General features: G+C 48.8%; 1 protein-coding gene across 4 annotated transcripts in view; it reads right to left on the minus strand.

Annotated features, from left to right (window-relative positions):
* LOC119975257 (sialic acid-binding Ig-like lectin 12) overlaps nucleotides 1-20997 on the minus strand; it is a 312188-nt gene that overhangs the window by 232532 nt on the left and 58659 nt on the right. For all 4 annotated transcript variants that reach the window (XM_038814942.1, XM_038814941.1, XM_038814943.1 and 1 more), the window contains 2 exons: nucleotides 14170-14363; nucleotides 9982-10062 (listed from right to left, as the gene is read on the minus strand). In XM_038814942.1, coding sequence (XP_038670870.1) covers nucleotides 9982-10042 — 61 coding nt within the window. In that variant the 5' untranslated portion in view covers nucleotides 10043-10062; nucleotides 14170-14363. The remainder of the gene's footprint in view (nucleotides 1-9981; nucleotides 10063-14169; nucleotides 14364-20997) is intronic.

Consider the following 20997-nt stretch of genomic DNA (forward strand, 5'->3'; position numbering starts at 1 on the left):
ATCACTGTGTGCACAGTGCATTACGGTGTGCACAGTGCATCACGGTGTGCACAGTGCATTACGGTGAGCACAGTGAATCACGGTGTGGACAGTGCATTACGGTGTGCACAGTGAATCACTGTGTGCACAGTGCATTACGGTGTGCACAGTGCATCACGGTGTGCACAGTGCATTACGGTGAGCACAGTGAATCACTGTGTACACAGTGCATTACGGTGTGCACAGTGAATGACTGTGTGCACAGTGCATCACGGTGTGCACAGTGAATCACTGTGTGCACAGTGCATCACGGTGTGCATAGTGAATGACTGTGTGCACAGTGCATTACGGTGTGCACAGTGAATGACTGTGTGCACAGTGCATTACGGTGTGCACAGTGCATCACGGTGTGCACAATGCATCACGGTGTGCACAGTGCATCACGGTGAGCACAGTGAATCACTGTGTGCACAGTGCATTACGGTGTGCACAGTGAATCACTGTGTGCACAGTGCATTACGGTGAGCACAGTGAATCACTGTGTGCACAGTGCATTACGGTGTGCACAGTGAATCACTGTGTGCACAGTGCATTACGGTGTGCACATTGAATCACGGTGTGCATAGTGCATTACGGTGTGCACAGTGAATCACTGTGTGCACAGTGCATTACGGTGTGCACAGTGAATCACTGTGTGCACAGTGCATTACGGTGTGCACAGTGCATTACGGTGAGCACAGTGAATCACTGTGTGCACAGTGCATTACGGTGTGCACAGTGAATCACTGTGTGCACAGTGCATTACGGTGTGCAGTGTATGAGGATTCAGATGAAATCCCAGTGGAATATGACAAACGAGGCACAGCGACGGAACTGCCAGCGAGCATTCCTCAATTCTGGTTAACAGTCTTGAAGAACGTGAATAGACTCAATGGCATGATATGAGGATATGATGAACCCGTATTAAAGCATCTGTGAGATGTGAGTGTTAAATGGACAGAGATTGACAAGCCATGGAGCTTCACTCATGACTCACGACCACTGAAATCATGTGTGGATGAGCCGCAGATCATCGGCTGCATTGGCTGCACAATTGATTGGAGAGGGGGAAAACATGTAGCAGTACAAACAATTCAAACAAAACCAAAATACAGAGGTCGGACCGATCCATGAACCATGACCGATCCATGAACAGTGACAAGACCCATATCCAAGGAATCGTTCTTCAACTTCTTTGGCGGTCAAATAAAAGACTGATTTTGAATTTGGCGCAGTTTCAAAAACAATTAATTCCGTATGCAAAGTCATATTTTTCAGGTGAAAAGACTGACGATGATACTGAATCCAAGGCCGACTACTATGAAAATCTGTTTGAGATTACTGACGATGGTGAAGGTGAGACGGATGAGGAACACTATGAGCTGCTTGTACAAGCCTTCTCCAGCGGCACAGATGAGGCTCCAGTGGCACGGCTCCAGTGGTCGGCAAGCAATGACAAGGTGGTCACAGGGAACATACAGGGTGAGATTCTTAATGAGTACTTTGCATCGGTATTCACCAAGGAGAGGGACAAGACGGATGTTGAGGCTAGGGATGGATGTTTAAATACCCTTGGTCAAGTTGCCATACGGAAGGGGGACGTTTTGGGTATTCTAAAAGACATTAAGGTGGACAAGTCCCCAGGTTACTGAGGGAAGCGAGGGTCGAAATAGCTCGGGCCTTAACAGATATCTTTGCAGCATCCTTGAGCACGGGTGAGGTCCTGGAGGACTGGAGAATTGCTAATGTTGTCCCTTTGTTTAAGAAGGGTAGCAGGGATAATCCAGGGAATTATAGACCTGTGAGCTTGACGTCAGTGGTAGGCAAACTGTTGGAGAAGATACTGAGGGATAGGATCTATTCATATCTGGAAGAAAATAGACTTATCAGTGATAGGCAGCATGGTTTTGTGCAGAGAAGGTCATGTCTTACAAACCTAATAGAATTCTTTGAGGAAGTGACAAAGTTAATTGATGAGGGAAGGGCTGTAGATGTCGTATACATGGACTTTAGTAAGGCGTTTGATAAGGTTTCCCATGGCAGGTTGATGGAAAAAGTGAAGTCGTATGGGGTTCAGGGTGTACTAGCTAGATGGATAAAGAACTGGCTGGGCAACAGGAGACAGAGAGTAGTGGTGGAAGGGAGCGTCTCAAAATGGAGAAGGGTGATTAGTGGTGTTCCACAGGGATCCGTGCTCGGACCACTGTTGTTTGTGATCTACATAAATAACCTGGAGGAAGGTATAGGTGGTCTGATTAGCAAGTTTGCAGATGATACTAAGATTGGTGGAGTTGCAGATAGCGAGGAGGACTGTCAGAGAATACAACAAAATATAGATAGATTGGAGAGTTGGGCAGATAAATGGCAGATGGAGTTCAATCCAGGCAAATGCGAGGTGATGCATTTTGGAAGATCAAATTCAAGAGCGGACTATATGGTCAATGGAAGGGTCTTGGGGAAAATTGATGTGCAGAGAGATCTGGGAGTTCAAGTCCATTGTACCCTGAAGGTGGCAACGCAGGTTGATAGAGTGGTCAAGAAGGCATACAGCATGCTTGCCTTCATCGGACGGGGTATTGAGTACAAGAGTTGGCAGGTCATGTTACAGTTGTATAGGACTTTGGTTCGGCCACATTTGGAATACTGCATGCAGTTCTGGTCGCCACATTACCAGAAGGATGTGGATGCCTTGGGTGCAGAGGAGGTTCACCAGGATGTTGCCTGGTATGGAGGGTGCTAGCTATGAAGAAAGGTTGAGTAGATTAGGATTGTTTTCATTGGAAAGACGGAGGTTGAGGGGGGACCTGATTGAAGTCTACAAAATTATGAAAGGTATGGACAGGGTGGATAGCAACAAGCTTTTCCCAAGAGTGGGGGTGTCAGTTACAAGGGGTCACGATTTCAAAGTGAGAGGGGGAAAGTTTAAGGGAGATGTGCGTGGAAAGTTTTTTACGCAGAGGGTGGTGGGTGCCTGGAACGCTTTACCAGCGGAGGTGGTTGAGGCGGGCACGATAGCATCATTTAAGAGGCATCTAGACAGGTATATGAATGGGCGGGAACAGAGGGAAGTAGACCTTGGAAAATAGGAGACAGGTTTAGATAAAGGATCTGGATCGACGCAGGCTGGGAGGGCCGAAGGGCCTGTTCCTGTGCTGTAATTTTCTTTGTTCTTTGTATACCAGACCCCGCTGGACTCTGTGGAGTGTGGGAGTTTGGAGATGGCGAGCTCTACGATGTCTCCCTGCTAGCTCCCAGCAAAATGGAGAATCTGTGGCCATTTGACGCCAGTTTCCCTGGTGTGAAAGACCACAGTTTTCACAACGGTGTGGGGACTTAGACCCAAAACCGGAGAATCCAGCCCCACATACCTCTGAGGGCAGCATTTCCAAGATCGGTACAATTTCTTGCGCCTTTGGTTCCCTCAATAGCCGATCTTCAGCAGTATCAGCAGCCTTGAATTCTACATGCGACATCTCCAAACTCTCGCTCTCCACAGAATCCAGCGCGGTCTGGGCGTCCCCCGTGACCACTTCGTCATTGCTGCCAGAACACTGGAGCCTCATCCGTGCTGCTGGAGAAAATCGGGAATTCAGCCGGTTTTCGGGGGGGGCAAAGAATTTTAAAACCGGCGCCGCTCCCGATTTCGGCACCAAAAGGATTCTCTTTGGGGAATCCAGCCCCAATGTCCCGCCACGAGTCCTTGAAACAGCTCCAGTAATTTACTCCCAGGCAGTCTGCTTGGGAGTAAATGACGAGTGGGAGGATATAGATGAAGATGCTGATTGCAGCGTTGTGGGGGTTGCAATATGAGGCGACTCTGACACTGACTCCGAGAATGGCCTAATGACCATCTCATTATGCAGCTCCTTGGACCACTGACACATTTGCGAGTTCGATCTGGAAGACCCAGGGCTTGGATCAGCTAAGCCAGACACTATAGTCATCTGCAGTGATGACAAGCAAGTCACCAATGCTCCAGCCTCCGTTTCTGCACTAGTAACCAAGGTGATCCAGCATGTTGATGAGGCCGCAGAAATGGGCGTTCTCACACCAAACAGAGATCCAGAAACGCCGAGACCTCTTCGGATACCTCACCACATGACAACAGCCAGTGCCACACCAGAGGCTGTTACAAAGAAGACAACCAAGAGACACACTAGAATACTTCAACGTGTCCAGAAAGTGAAAAAGTAAAGGAAAAGACTGGGATGACCACCGCATCCCGCCAGCCAACCAGTATCGAAAGCACTGGCAGGTAACAAGCAGCAACATGCCAGAAAACGAAAGAGAAAGTGACTGGTAACGCAAATCTAGCAGTCTTGGACACAGGCCTTTCAAAAGCACAGGGCGAAGCGTAAGAAAAGCAAGCAACCGATAAGCAAGCCAGATTCTGCGGAGGTGAGAACCAACTTGAAACAATGGCATCTACGTAGAATGCAAATGGACACTTTTTGTAAAAACTTGTTCACTGTACCAGCTGCATACCAGATCTATATAAAATGTAATGTGTAACGTTGCCTGTAAAAATAATTTAATATAAATGTTAGATGGATTGACCATGCTAAATTGCCCGTCGTGTCCTAAAAAGTAAGGTTAAGGGGGGGGTTTGTTGGGTTACAGGTATAGGGTGGATACGTGGGTTTGAGTAGGGTGATCATTGCTCGGCACAACATCGAGGGCCGAAGGGCCTGTTCTGTGCTGTACTGTTCTATGTTCTATGTTCTATGTTTTGTGAGGAAGTAGGAATGTGGTGATATGCCTACGGGCAATATCATAGTTGGAAGGTGTGCGGCCTTTAACCAGCAGGTGGCGGTACAGACACACCATGCAGTCTATAGACCAAGGTCATGTGACCTGGGACCCAGATAGAAAGGGAGGTACATCTGGCCATCTTCAGAAGAGGTTTGAGAGGTTAATAAGACATACATGTAATTGGTCAGTGCTAGGTGTAAGTTCCAGAGGAGTAGCAAGACTCCACGATAATGTGGTTTGAATCAGATTGCCATCTTACCACACGAGGCACAATAAAAGGATTCTGGTTTGGACATATCAAAGTGTTTGGTGAATTAATTCATAAAGTACAAGGGGCCAAACACAACACCGCCTTCTTCCCTGAAGGCTCCTGACTAGCTTCACCAACCTCAGGCCTGACAGTAGAAGGTTGAAAGTCCTATTTGCACTGATTGCCTGCTTGCCAAGTCTCTCAAACAACATCACAGATTCTGCCACAGTAGCCAAAGGGGATGTTTTTGGACCAGCCCATCTGAAAGGGGGTTTGTCCCAGTGTCCAAAGACTACAATTTAAACAGAAAACCCAAAGGCTGCAGTAACTTAGCAGCAGCCAGCCCCGAAGAATGTATATCACAACAGGCAGCAGGATGGGCATGAAAAGAGAACACAGGACAGACAGACAATATCCAAACATTATGCTCTGAGAAGGAACAATTCTGTCTAATTCCACCTTCCAGCTCTTGGTCTGCAGTCCTATAGGTAACAGCACCTCAAGCACAAATTTGGTGTTCTTGACTAATAAGCAAATTTCTTGATTAATGAGGGGATCAGGGGTTATGGGGAGAAGGCAGGAGAATGGGGATGAGAAAAATATCAACCATGATCGAATGATGGAGCAGTAACGATGGGCCGAATGGTGTAATTCTTCTCCTGTCTTATGATCTTATGGTCCTTCCATCTCTGCATATCTGTTCACATGTGTCTTGTCTAAATAGGTGAACCCACAACATATTTACACAATCCCTGATGAGTGACTGATGCCCTTATATCATTATAAAAACACAAGATAATGTTAAGCGGTTGTCAAACATCCTGGCAGTAAGATTCAGTACAAGTACGACATGGTGAACAGCCTTAGATCATGCTACATGGTATGAGACCACACTTGATATTTTTCTCAGACCACAATAGAGTCGCAGTGTCAGAGAGTGTTGAAATCGTAGCCTGCTGATTGGGCAGGAAATCTTTGAAAATAGAAACATGGACATAAAGCGATTGGCAATTTAAAACATGACAGTGATGTACACAATGAGGTGACGAGTGTTGATTAATATTTCACTTTACACAAATGTCCTGAAATTAATTGAGTACTATAACCCATAATGATCTCTCGAGGCACTTCAAAGTAACAAAAAATATCAGAGTTTGTTCAACGGTTGTGCTTCACAGTTATGATGCAATTGTTGAAAAATTTCACATTTCAAACTGTTGATCTCATGGAACACGTAGATACAGTCACACCTTCCGAAGTGTTAGCCAAGATTGGTATTATCTGCCCTCAGACAGCTGACAAGTTCTGGTCATTGGCCACGATCGACGCAGGGAAAGAGCTAACACACAACTCCTGTGAATTCTAAAAGACATGGAAGGCCATGACAAAACCGACTGCTGTGAAACTTTCATTGTACAATGGTTCACTGATTCCATTTGCACGTTCCACAGTCCTGGATTGCAAGTATTGTTATGGGCCAGGGTTTAGAGAACTCCAAAGTATATTATGGAGATCACCTGACCAACGATTTTTACTAGATTATGGTATGGGGAGCACACAGCCCACTCTCCAGGTGTGGTGCAACAGAAATCTAAAAGTATTTTTTTAAAGCAAAACAATGTTTATTCTATGAACTCAGTTAACCTTTTTAAAACATACAGTGACCATCAAATCAAATACAACCCCCAAGAGTACAACACTCTAAGTAATCCATAAACGTTCCTTTTAACATCCAGAAGACAAAAACCCTTTTTACAGAAACACATCAGGTTTAAATTCTCTACTGAGAGCTGTTATCACTCTGAATTCACTAAATGATCTAGAGATAGTCTTTAGATGGCAGGGAGATCAAAATTACACCTGTTTTGGCTGGCTGCAGCTCCAACACTGAAACGTAACTAAAAAACACAGACACACCCAAGCTTTTCCTCAAAGCAAAACTAAAAAGCAGAGCCAGAGCTCAGCTCCACCCACACTCTGACATCACTGCAGCCACTTGAGCAGACAAACATTCTTAAAGTGACATTCCCATGACAGTATTTAGAAACATAGAAAATGGGAGCAGGAGGAGGCCATTCAGACCTCGAGCCTGCTGCCATTCATTATGGTGGCTCACCACCTCAATAACCTAATCCCGCTTTCACCCCATATCTTTTGATTCCCTTTGCCTTAAGTGCTCTATCTTACTGCTTCTTGAAAAGATACAGGGCAGGATTCTCCGTCCATCACACCTGTTTTCTGATGAGGTGCGTCCCTGCCGGCATTGGGATTCTCCGTCCCAGCAGCCGGCCAATGGGGTTTCTCATTGTGGGCACATCCATGCCGTCGAGAAATTTGTGGGTGTGAGTGCTCTGCCGGTGAAACAGAGGATCCCGCCGATGGAAAATCCAGCCCACAATGTTTTGGCCTCAACTACTTCCTGTGGTAATGAGTTGCACAGGCTCACCATTCTCTGGGTGAAGACATTCCTCCTCATCTCTGTCCTAAATGGCCGACCCCCGTATCCTCAGACTGTGACCCCTGGTTCTGGACACACCCAAATCGATCCTGGATCTACCCTGTCTAGTTGTGGTAGAATTTTATAGGTTTCTTTGAGATCCCCCCCCCCCCCCCTCATTCTTCTGACTTCGAGAACCTCTCACTTCATGTCCTTCTGAAACATCCATGACTTCATCAGGAATCTGAAGAGTTACTGATAAGGGTCTTTGTGATGACCCTTATGAGGCCTAACGGGAATACGTTAATCGATGTCTCGGTGTGACTCGTGGAATACAAACTGCACTGCTAGTGGGTGGGGGCCCGCACAGCTGGGGCCCGGCCCAGACTGTGACTAGCATTCTGGTAGACCCGACTGGGATTATATTGGCCGTGATTCAATGGCCATGCTGCTCCTGAAAAGTAGCTCGCTGTGGTGCAGCAGAGCCGATAAAAGCCCGGAGAACTCGCTTCCGGGATCTACCTGGCTCAAAAAACGTCACGAGATCCAACGCGATCTCACGAGACATTGCGATGTAAATCCCGTCCACAATGGGTCTCACTTTAATGTGCATATTTCTGAGTTACCTGGGGCTTTGAGATTTACCCTCTTCACCGTGGAGGCCTTGGGCATGCGTTGTTCAATACTGGTCTCCAAATTCCCCAAATTCAGGGACCAGATGGAACGGCACTTGTGCAGGTCTCCCACAGGATCGGAGGACCCCAGTTCCTTCCCCCTGAGCAAGACAGTGCCCTGGCACTCCTCGGCACCCTGGCAGTGCCATCCTGGCACCTTCACAGTGCTACATGTGTGCCAAACTGACATTACCAAGGTGTCCCAGGTGTACTGCCAGCTGGCATGGGCACTGCCATGGTGCCAAGCTGACATTGCCAAGGTGCCCCATGTGTACTGCCAGCTGGCATGGGCACTGCCATGGTGCCAAGCTGGCATTTTATTCTGAAAATGTATGATTTGCCAGGGGGTGCCCTGAGGGGTTACGGGTCGGGAGGGGGCTGGGACCCTCCTATAGTATGTTTCGGCTGGGAGGGTCGGGTTTCGCTTCGGGGCCTCGGAGATTGAGACGCCATATCAAAATGGAGCCCCGTTCTATCGCTACACTGGCGAGTTCCAGCGAGTGGAGCTCCCCAGTGTACAAAACGGGGCTGTGTGTGTCCTTGGCCCTGCTGAGGCCCCTTATACAACGCCAGTCACTGTGAGTGCTTGAAACATGTGGCTAAACGTGCTCGCTATGGGACTTTGTTCCCAATTAGTTGAATCGCGCCCATTGTGTGTACTCCGTCATCATGGCCGTTTTCATTGGCTTGAATAAACATCCTTTTACTTACCTTCTCTGGTCTCCTGGGTCTTCGTAGTCTTTAAATTATCTGAAATTGTAGAATGCTAGGGCAGCGCAGTGGCGCAGTGGTTAGCACTGCCGTCTCAGGGCACCGAGGGCCCGGATTTGATTCCGGCCCTGGGTCACTGTCCATGTGGACTTTGCACATTCTTCCGGTGTCTGCGTGGGTCTCACCCCCACAACCCAAAGATGTGCACAATAGGTGAATTGGCTATGCTAAATTGCCCCTTAATTGGAAAAAAATAATTGGGTACTCAAAATTTATTTTACAAAGCATTGTAAAGAAGTAAAGAAGGAGGCCATTCAGCCTTTTGTGATTGTGCTAGCTCTTTGAAAGATCTATCCAGTTTGTCCCACTCCAAAGTTCTGCAAATTTATCCCCTTCAAGTATTTATTCAATTTCCCCATTTTGGAAGTTCCTCTTCAATCTGCTTTCAGCGCCCTTTCAGCCAGTGAGTCAATGGTCTCTATCTGAGCTGCAAAGTTCAGAGATTCTGTGAAATTTCAACTTTGCAGCAGATCACAGATAATCTTGAGAACTAGAAATATTTCACACCTTTCTCCACTGACCGCTTTATCTTCCTTCTCTCTCTCAGGTATCTTGCACCCTTATTGAAGTTTCCAGCATGGTGAGTATGGACAGGAAGTGTGACGCTGAACAGCCCGTCTATTCTCGGAGCTGCTGTGTTGTCCTCATGGGAAATTCTGACCAAATTTCAGGCCATTAACATTGGAGTCTCAGCATCGGAATAGAATTCATTCCCCAGTTTTTATCTCTACTCAAACTATCACCTCCTCATTAACTTGCTGAAATACATTGGTGCGCAGTACAGCAGCAGCTCGAGTTTACGATTCTCATCTGCAATTTTCAAATAGTCCCATTGCCCTCTCCATTCCCCATCTCTGGGCCTAGTCCAGCCCTGGAACCCTCTGAATTATCTGCCCTTTCCCAATTCTGCTGCCAGACAGGGAGTCAGCATATCTCAGTGAGGGTGATGGGTGAATGGGACTTGGTGTGGGTTTGTCCACTGGGTCACTGCTGAATAGGTTCCCAATCAGAGCTCAATAAGAATGATCGTTTATAAACACTATTAACGATAAATTTTTTCGAACTGAAGATGATATTACCTTGAAGAAGTGAGAAGAGGAAGTAAGATTTCCCGATCATTGTCCCCTCCAGATATTTCATCAGCTTCTCACTCTCAAACTCTGAAAGAGAAAGGAGTTAATGAGATCTCACCTCTTGTCCGATAACCCTCGAGCAAACTGCTTTTAAAATATTTATTGGATTCTGTGTGGGATGATAGGTGTTCTGCAGAGAGTGACAAGGCTTTAAGAAGAAACCTCAATAAGGGACTCCCATTTCTATAGCGCCTTTCACCATCTCAGGATGTCCTAGAAAGATGTTCTGTACAACAGACGTGAGCCTCAAATCCAGATCTCAATGAAAAGCTGAAATCTTTCAATCATTAGAATCTGTCTTTGTAAAGTCACAACATCCACAATGTGAGCCATAGAAGTGAATTCCAATCGTTAGTTACTTACCCACGACCTTACCCGCAGCCTTTACCAATAAACCCCCAAACCTCAACTCAGAGGCAGGAAATCTGGCATTCAAGTTTCCAATCCAGAATCTTAAGTTTCATGATCCTGGTAAATACTTTCTAGAATAATTACAGGGGGAGAACCAGTACTGAAAGGATGCCACACAGTTAGAAGGTCAGTACTGAGAATGTGCTGCACTGTTGGAGGGTCAGTACAGAGGGTGCACTGCACTGCCAAAATGTTAGGCATGAAGCGGTGTATCAGTTTTGGTGGACTTGTACTGAGGGACTGTCACAATGTCAGACGATCAGTACTCTGGGAATACTGCACTTTCTGATAGTCATTAGTAAGGGAGTGCTGCACTGTCGGAGTGTCAGTACTGAGGGAGAGCTGCATAGTCGGAGGGTCAGCACTGAGGGAGTGCTACACTGTTGGAGGGTCAGAACTGAGGAGGGCTGCATTACTGGATGGTCAGTACTGAAGGAGTACCACACAGTTGGAAGGTCAGGACTAAGGAAGTGCTGCACTGTCGCCAGGTAACTACGAAGGGAATGTGCACTGTTGGAGGATCAGTACTGAGGGAGTTTGCATTGTAGGAGGGTCAGTACTGAGGGAAGGCTGCACTGTCAGTGGGTCAGTACTGAGGAAGTGTAGGACTGTTGGAGCGTCAGTACTGAGGAGTACCACACTATCAGGGGGTCAGCACTGAGGGAGTGCTGCACTGTTGAGGTTCTGTCACGAGGGAGTGCTCCACTGTTGGTGGGTCAATACAGACAGTGTTGAACTTGCAGTCGTCCGGGCAAATGGGGAGCTGGTGGTAGGCGGATCTGAGGTCCACCGTGGAAAAGACCTTGTATTGTTCAATCTGATTGACCAAATCAGATACGTGGGGAAGAGGGACCGCGTTGAGCTGCGTATACCTGTTGATGGTCTGGCTATAATCGATGACCATCCTGTGTTTCTCCCCGGTCTTTACGACCACTACTTGAGCTCTCCAGGTGCTGTTGCTAGCCTCTGTACTCGAAACCTCTCGCAATGAAGGCCAACCTACCATTAACCTTCTTTACCGCCTGCTGCACCTGCATGCTTACCTTCAGCGAATGGTGCACAAGGACACCCAGGTCCCGCAGCACACTCTACTCTCCCAATTTCCAACCATTCATGTAGTAACCTGCCTTCCTGTTTTCGCTTCCAAAGTGAATAACCTCTCACTTATCCAAATTATACTGCATCTGCCATTGATTTGCCCACTCACCCAAACTGTCCAGGTCATGCTGTAGGATCTCTGCATCTTCGTCACAGTTCACCCTCCCACTCAACTTGGTATCACCTGCAAACTTTGAGATGTTACATCTTGTTCACTCATCCAAATCATTAATACGTATTGTGAATAGCTGGGATACGAACACTTATCCCTGTGGCACCCCACTGGTTGACCTACCGATCGGCAAGCGGGCTGGTTCCGTGGGGGCCTATTTTCCTCTGCACTGGGCCCCTGTAGGGCTCTGCCATATTTCCCGGGGACCGGCGCAGAGAAGGGAACCCCCACACATGTGCAGAATCATGCCGACCATAGTGCGCATGTGCGGAATCATGCCAGCCGTTCCGCGCATGCATTAACTCGCGCCGGCCATTCTGCGCCGTCTGGAGCTGCGGGGACCACTCTGGCTCCGACCTAGCCCCGTAGGAGCCCCGTAGCTTTTCACGCTGGCATTGGGATATAGCCCCATTATTGGAGAATCCCACCCGTTATTTTTCATGGCCAATCTGTACGCTTCTTCCTTGGATCGGATACTATTTCTAATTTCCTTTGTAATTGATAGATTGGCTCTCTTCCCCATTTTGCTGTTATGCCAGACAGGAATGAACAGTTGCTGCAGTTCCCCTATGCATTCCTTGAATTTTTGACATTGCCTATCCATTGTCATCCCTTTAAGTAACTATCCCTAATCTATCAAGGCCAACTCATGCCTCATATCTTCGTAGTTTCCTTTCATAAGATTCAGTACCTGAGTTTCCGAATCAACTACTTCACTCTCCAATTTGATAAAATATTCTTTCATGTTATGGTCGCTCATCCCCAAGGGGTCTCGCACAGCCAGATTGGCAATGATTCCCTTCTCATGACACAGTACCCAGTCTAAGATGGCCTGCTCTCCAGTTGGTTCCTCCAGATATTGGTCAAGAAAACCATCCCGTATACATTCCGGGAATTCCTACTCTACGGCATTGTGGCTAACTGGATTTGCCCAATCTATGTTAAGATTAAAATCAGCCGTGATCACCGATATTCCCTTATTACATGCATCTTTAATTTTGTGTTTAATGCCATTCCCAACATCACCACTGCAGTTTGGGTGTCTATATATGATACCCACTAATGTTTTTGCCCCTTTGTATTCCTCAACTGTACCCACAAAGAATCCACATTGTCAGATCTAATATCCTTTCTCACTATTGTTAATTTCCACTTTAACCAGCAATGCCACACCACCACCTTTTCTTTTATGCCTGTCCTTCCTAAATACTGAATACCCTGGGACATTCAGTTTCTATCCCTGGTCACCCTGCAGCCACGTCTCCGTAATCCCAATTATATTGTACCCATTTATACCTATCTGCGTGATTAGTTCATCCACTTTATTGCAAATGCTCCGTGCATTAAGGCACAGAGCCTTTAAGTTTGTCTTTTTCAAATTGTTTATTCTGCTCCCAATATTTTTATCTTTTGCCCTGTTTGAATTTTGGCGTTGATTTCCCCACCTATCACTTTTCTTATTCCCTTTTCTACCTTTTGTTTTCGTCCTTGTTCCCTCTTTCTCTGACTCCTTGCATAGGTTCGCATCCCCCTGGTTTGAGAGCCTCTGTCCATCATAGCCACATCAGTATGTTTCTTCTGTGCGTTATTGTGAAAGAAAGGACTTGAGCAACTAAACCAGCGATTGTACCTTTTGTTCAGAACTTTGAGATGTCTTGAATTTACCACTTCCTATTTTAGATGATGGTCAGGATTTCAGCAACTCCCACTGTCAGAGGGTCAATACTGAGGGAATTCTGCACAGTCGTGGGGTCAGTACTGAGCAATCCTCCACTGCACTATCGGAGGCTCAGTACTGAGGGAATTCTGCACAGTCGTGGGGTCAGTACTGAGCAAGCCTCCACTGCACTGTCGGAGGGTCAGTACTGAGGGAATTCTGCACTGTCGGAGGTCCAGTACTAGGGAATTCTGTACTGACGGAGGGTCCATACTGAGAGAGTGATGTACTGTTGGATGGTCAGTACTGAGCGAGCCTCCGCTACTCTGTCGGAGGGTCGGTACTGAGGGAGTGCCGCACTGTCAGAACGTCTCTACTGAGGGAGTGCTATACAGTCAGAGGGTCAGTACTGAGAGAGAGCTGCACTGTCAGAGGGTCAGTACTGAGGGAGTGCCGCACTGTCAGAGCGTCTGTACTGAGGGCGTGCTGCACTGTCAGAGGGTCAGTACTGAGAGAGTGCTGCACTGTCACAGGGTTAGTACTGATGGAATGCTGCACAGTTGGAGGGTCAGTACTGAGGCAATTCTGCATTGTCGGATGGTCAGTACTGAGGGAGTGCTCCTCCGTCGATCAGAAGAATGTTCTATAAAACAGTTTTGAGCCTCACACCCAGACCTCAATACTAAATAGAAATATTTCAATATCACCAATCATTGGAACCTTTCTTTATAAAGTCACAGCATCAACAACGGACAATGTTGGTCATGGATGTAAATTCCATTTGTTTATTACTTACCCAGGATCTGTCCGGCTGCCTGACTGGAGAGCTAGTGTCGACACAATCTGCTTGGATTGAATGAAGTCTTCATCTGCTGCTCCCTCTGTGCATTTCACCAGAAAGGCTTGATCTGTCACTTTGACTCAAAATGAGGAAGCTGTAGCAAAGTGAGAAAACAGCACTTTTCCCTCTCCTAACAGCAAACCCTGTGGCTATAAAAGAATATCAGAACATAATCGGAACACGAGATGGACATCCAGCCCCTCAAGCCTGCTCCACCATTTAATCATACACTACCTAACCTGGCCTTAACTCCACTTTCCTGCTTGCCCCCCATAACCTTTGACTCCTGTGATTAATGTAAGAAATTGTCATATGTTATATTTATTTGCAGTAATGAAATTAGGACACAGAACATACAGTGCAGAAGGAGGCCATTCGGCCCATCGAGTCTGCACCGACACATTTAAGCCCTCACTTCCACCCCATCCCCGCAACCCAACAACCCCTCCCACCCTTTTTGGTCACTGAGGGCAATTTATCATGGCCAATCCACCTAACCTGCACGTCTTTGAACTGTGGGAGGAAAGTGAAGTATCCGGAGGAAACCCACGCAGACACGGGGAGAATGTGCAGACTCCGCACAGACAGTGACCCAACAGGGAATCAAACCTGGGACCCTGGCGCTGTGAAGCCACAGTGCTATCCACTTGTGCTACCGTGCTGCCCTGCCTGTGTTCAGATGCATACAGACAGTATGACTACTCGAGCTGTGATCAAGGTGTTGTAAAAATGAGCTAATCATTGATTTGCAGCTAAAGCTAATAGATATTGAGAACATTTACTTGTTTACAGATATATAGTTAATGGAATATTATTTATGTTTGAAAGACCTCTGGGGTGTACATATTTTATGATTGGTATTGTGTTTGGTCTTGGCTAAACGTGTCAAGAGACGTCTTGTGTGAAGGCACAGAATAACGTCTGATACTTTGAGTACATGATGTGGAGATGCCGGCATTGGACTGGGGTCGGCACAGTAAGAAGTCTTGCAACGCCAGGTTAAAGTCTAACAGGTTTATTTGGAATCACTAGTTTTCGGAGTGTAGCTCCTTCATCAGGTGAATCATTCTTTGTTTGGTTTGGTCTTACTGAATTTAAAGACAGCAAGTCTAAGGAGCTGTGGTTTTCACGCGTTGATACTCTGACAGTTTATCTTAGATCAGAGAATCATATAATTTACACAGGCCCTTGGAAAGAGCACCCTACTTTTTCAAAAAATTTATTTAGAGTACCTAATTCATTTTTCCCAATTAAGGGACAATTTAGTGTGGCCAATCCACCTACCCTGCACATCTTTGGGTTGTGGGGGCGAAACCCACGCAAACACGGGAAGAATGTGCAAACTCCACACACAAGTGACCCAGAGCCGGGATCGAACCTGGGGACCTCGGCGCCGTGAGGCAGCAGGGCTAACCCTCTGTGCCACCGAGCTGCCTTAAGAGTACCCTACTTAAGCACACACTTCTACCATACCCCCGTTAACCAGTAACCCCACCAAAACTATTTTGTGCACTAAGGACAATTTAACATGGCCCCTCCACCTAATCTGCACATCTTTGGACTGTGAGAGGAAACCGGAGCACCCGGACGAAACCCACGCAGACACAGGGAGAACGTGCAGACTGCAGACAGACAGTACCCAAGCCAGGAATTGAACCTAGGTTCCTGGCGCTGTGAAGCAACAGTGCTAACCACTGTGCTACAGTGCGCCCCAATAGGGCTTAATAGGGAGTGACTTCTAAAATGGATCTTTCAGAGGCTAAAGGTGTGATTCAACAATCTTGTCGTGTCAACTCGGAGTCAAGACCGACGGTTGAATCCTGGGAGCAACCGAAATCGGACTCATAGAGCCCAACGCGATCTAGGTCTCGCCCTCGCTGTTGATAGGCAAGTATTAAATCTTTTCAAAGATTTTATTTCTGAGGGTAAGATTTACTCATGTGTACAAGGTGGAGTAGGTAAGGAAGTTAAAATCTTAAGAGATTTGGGAGCAAGTTAATTTTTAATGGTGAGAGTTAAGGAGATATGTAGTTCAGAAGTAGTATTGCAAGAAAAGTGCATATATGTGGGATTGATGGTGAACTGAATAGTCCATTAAGTAAGCTAAGGTTAGGGAGTGTGGTGAAATGTGTCGAAGTGGTCGTAAGACTAATAGAGAAATTACCTTTTTCAGAGAACAGCTTATCCTGGGTAATGATATCGCTGGATCACAGGTGGGAGTGATACCGACTGTGGTTGAAAAGCCAATGAAAAGCCAATCAATTGAGTTGTTGCAAGAAGCATGTATGGGGTGTTTCCAGATTGTGTGGTAACAGGATCACAAAGCCACAGGGCAAAGATAAGGAGACTGAGGTTCAGTTATCAGAAACAATCATTGACCAGATTGTTGATAAGGAACAAGAGCGGTGGAGGATGAAGCTGATAACATTAGTTCAGGTAAATTAGTCAAATTGTAACAGAAAGATTTTGAGTTAAAGTGTTGAATCAGAAACCACACACAGAGATAGACTTTGAGTAGAAATAATGTATTGCTGAGAAAGTGGAGACCTTTATATATTCAGTCAGTTGAGAAATGGACAGGACTTCATCAAGTAATGTTACCAGTGGGCTATAGAAAGGAGGCTTTACAGGTAGAACATCAGGGCTGGGAATCCCCCCTACCCAGCAGGGCGGGGGGTCTAAGTGTACCGGAGTGGCGAGAACCACTCCGGCGTCGGGCCTCCCCAAAGGTTCGTAATTCTCCGCAACTTTAGGGGCTAGGCCCACGCCGGAGTGGCTCCCGCTCTGCCGACCGACGTCAGTGCTGGCCGAAAGGCCTTCGCCGGTCGGCGTGAGTCCGCGCATGCGTCAGAGGGTCAGCGGCCGATGATGTCACCCCGGCGCATGCGCGGTGGAGGGGGTCGGAGAATTCCGTCCCAGGTTCCAGTAGGCAGGCATTTAGGAGTAAGGAAAACTCAAGTGAAAATAAAAAGCATTTTATTGGCCTCGCCTGCATAAGAATTTTGTGGATTATGTCACACATGTCAGGTGATAAGAAAACCTCAGGCGGTAATAAAACCTATTTACTTCATAATCATTCTGGCTTTTGAGGAAATTTTTACTTGGGTTCAATGAATTGCGTGTGACCCTTTCCTAAGCTGAAAAGTGGGAACCGGTACGGCCAAATCCTTACCATCCCCACATGCCAGCATCCATACCAGCCTCCATGGGCGGGTGCCCTGGCCACTGAGACCACCAGCTACCCAACCCCCAGGCTGCATACGATGGACCACCTTACAGAGTTGTTGTATGTGTTCGCCACCTCCCCACCCCCCATAAGAAGGCCTCGCACAACCGCCTGGAGTGAGAGGAGACCAGAGGGTGACCACCATACCTGCAGCGCCTCACCATGGCTGAGCAGAGGGCCCTGGAGCAGCTCGGAGGAACTGGAGGTCTCTGAGGTGGAGTGAGGTCATGGGCGAGGAAGTGAGATCCCGCTGAGTTGCGGTTCCTCAAGACACGTGTGTCGAGATCCCTCCTTCACCCGACATCACCCTCACCCCCACACCACTCTCACCCCACACCACTCTCACCTCACACCACTCTCACCTCACACCACTCTCACCCCACACCACTCTCACCCCACACCACTCTCACTTCACACCACTCTCACCCCACACCACTCTCACCTCACACCACCCTTAACCCCACCCTCCACTTACCCCAACACCACCCGCACCCCTACACCACCCACACACCCCTCCACCAACAACTGCCCTCCCTAACCTTCCCTAACCATTCCTTCCTCAGCCCACTGTCTAATCATGCATGTTGTTATGTGTCTTACGGGACCTGCCAGAGATGGGGAAGGTCCATCTGGCAACCCCAGCCGGTGCCAGAGCCAGTTGCCCCTCTCAGCCGAGCACTGATGTGGAGTGCAGCTCGGATACCAGCCCTCCGCCTGAGATGCAGGAAACCCCGGAGCTCGAGTCTGTGAGTGATATAGATTTCCCGTCACAGCTGTCTCCAACACCCTCCACCATCCCAGACACACTCACCGCGGTTGGGTACTTGAGTGAAAAGGTTCCTGGAACACACTCTGGTGCGCATCACGCAATAAACCCGGGAGGAACTCCCGAAGGGGTGGATGTTCGGAGGGCCGGCCGACCCCAGGAACCTCCTGCTGACCAGACGGGTCCCGGGAATCTGGAAATTCCAGTCCCACCCACAGTGCAGATGCAGTAAGAGCGCCAGGGACTATTGAGGGAATATCGGCAAGCATCCAGCACCTGTGAGCGCAGGTGGAGGAGTCCAACCGTGTGCAGGAGAGGGAGATGGTGCTGACAATGCATGCCACGCAAGGCAAGCCAACACCACATGGGTGGCATGTGAAATGGAGGCATAAGGGGCGCCGATTTCGGAAATGGATCAGCATGTCCAAGGCATGGGGCATTCTGTGCGGGCGCTGGCCGAGATCCAGGACAGAATTGCCCTCTCACAGGCAGCCATGTGGCAGAGCCACCTGGACATTGCAGTGGCGCTCCTCAGCATGGCCCAATTACAGCGGGCCATGGGTGAGAACATTGGCGGCATTTCCCAGGGGCTGGCCGGCGTGGTGCAGGCACTCAGGGAGGTGGCCCAGTCCAAGACGGGGATGGCGCAGCCCCAGAAGGGGATAGTCCACTCCCTGTGCCCCATAGCCATGAGCATGCAGACCCTGGCTGAGACCAGAGAGGGCCTCCAGGACTGGCAAGTGGTGCCAGGTGGTGAGGCAGGGCCTCAGGGGATGGGTCTGCTTGCAGCCCCATCCCATGGCAAACCAAGGGAGGGGGAGATGATGTCACACTCAAGGGCCCCTCCAGAATAATCCAGGCACCTGAATCACATCTTCAGGAGGCCGAAGCACGGCTTGAGCACACTGCTGGTCGCTGCTCGGGTGTCATTGTAGCGGGTCTCCTCATTGGTCTGTGGCTTCCGGATAGGTGACATCAGCCACGGCTACAATGGGTAATCCCTGTCACCCAGGAGCCAACCCCTCATCCGGGGGGTTGTGTCTCAAACATGCCAGGAATTGCCCAGTGTGCCAGGATGAAGGTGTAGTGCACACTGCCCAGGTTGTATGATGTGCAGCTGATGGTCACAGACCAGCTGAGTGGAATCTCTTTCTGTTTGTATAGTGAGGCCTGTTATCGTAGGGGGAATGCATCCCGTCGATCTCCCCCTGAACCCTTGGGCATGCCGGTGATGGCAGCGAACCCCGCTGCCCAAGCATCCTAGTGGACTCGGTCCACATGGGAATAGATGTATTAATCCGCCTGTGCTTATAGGGACTCAGTGACAGCGTGGATGTATCTGTGCACCGAGGTCTGTGAGATATGGTACAGGTCCCCAGTCGGCGCCTGTAAGGACCCCATCGTGTAGAAGTTCGGGGTGACTGTCACCTTGATGGTCGCCGGGAGCCGGTGCCCATCCCCATACCCCTGAGGTACCAAGTGTGCCATCATCTGGCAGATATGCCGCACTGTCTCTCTGATCATCCGTCTGCTCTGTCTCTGACAGCATGTTGGTCTGGGAGCTCCTCGAATGGCACGCGGCACCAGTCCACACGAGGCCTGATGTGGTGCCTCTTTGGCCTGTTGTGCTGCCAGCTGTGCAACCTGGGCAGCTGCCACCTGCCCTTCTGGGCACGCTCCACTGCTGCAGCTTCCACGTCCTCTTCGAGCGGCTCCCACTCATACGGCCGCAGGGCATTCCGTAGAGCTGCGGCAACCACCAGGGCGGCCACCATTCCTGGTCGAACCCCGAAATCCATTACCTGCAGAGGGTGAAAGGCCAACATGTTAGCCTGGTGCATATTCCCGTGGCCAACCAGGTTCGACGGGCTACACCTTGGCCCTGGTTGGAAATTGCGGGCTCTGCCCCTGCATGTTCCCCTCCCAATCCCCTCACTTCTGCCCCGTTGGTGGCTGGCACCATGGGGGCCTCCGGCAGTGGCTCCCGTCCCTGATGCCAGGGGTACCATTGGCTGGCACTGCCCTCGCTGGTGGCTGCCGTGTGCGTTGCCTCGGGTGGTCCGCCGGTGTGTGGCGGGCGGTTGGGCAGGTAGATTGAGGCAGGGGGTGGCGGTGTGGTGGGAGGTGGGGTGCGGGCGTGGAGGTGGGGGCACCCATACGGCTGGTCCCACTGTGGTGAAGTAGGAGACACGGTGGGTGATCGGTGGGTGCGCAGCAAGATGGCCACCATAATAGCAGTCATTGCCTGGGTCCCACCCCAGTACCGTGGGGGGGGGGGGTTAAAGCCTGTCCCCGCCCCTCTCCACCCTCCCCTGGCACAGCCCCTCAGCCAGCACGGCCAGTGTCTGGACTGGCAGCCCGCAGTGGCTACTCTTCGTGTCCCACCTCCATCTCTCTCTCTCTCTCAGCAGCCACCACATCAGGTTCAAGATTTTTGAGAGCACACGTGGACCCCATTATTAACTCCCCAGTCACATCATCTAAGGGAGCAGAGTTGACTTTATGTACTCTCTTCCTTTTATATACTCATAGAATCTTTTGCCATCTATTTTTATATTTTGCACCAGATTTCTTTCATAATCTACCTTTGCGTTTTTTATTAATTTTTCACTCACAGTCTGTTGGTCTTTAAAGGTTTCCCAATCCTCCAGCCAGCCACTGACATTTGCAAGATGGCATGCCCTCGTTTTTGCCTTTATCTTGAACCTCCTTGCTTAGCCTCGGATGCAATTTCAGAAGCCGAAACAGTTATCACGTTGTGTCGCCACTCTCTGGAAACCGGGAAGTAAGT

Source organism: Scyliorhinus canicula, chromosome 12 (assembly GCF_902713615.1).
Source record: "Scyliorhinus canicula chromosome 12, sScyCan1.1, whole genome shotgun sequence".
Lineage (NCBI taxonomy): Eukaryota > Metazoa > Chordata > Chondrichthyes > Carcharhiniformes > Scyliorhinidae > Scyliorhinus > Scyliorhinus canicula.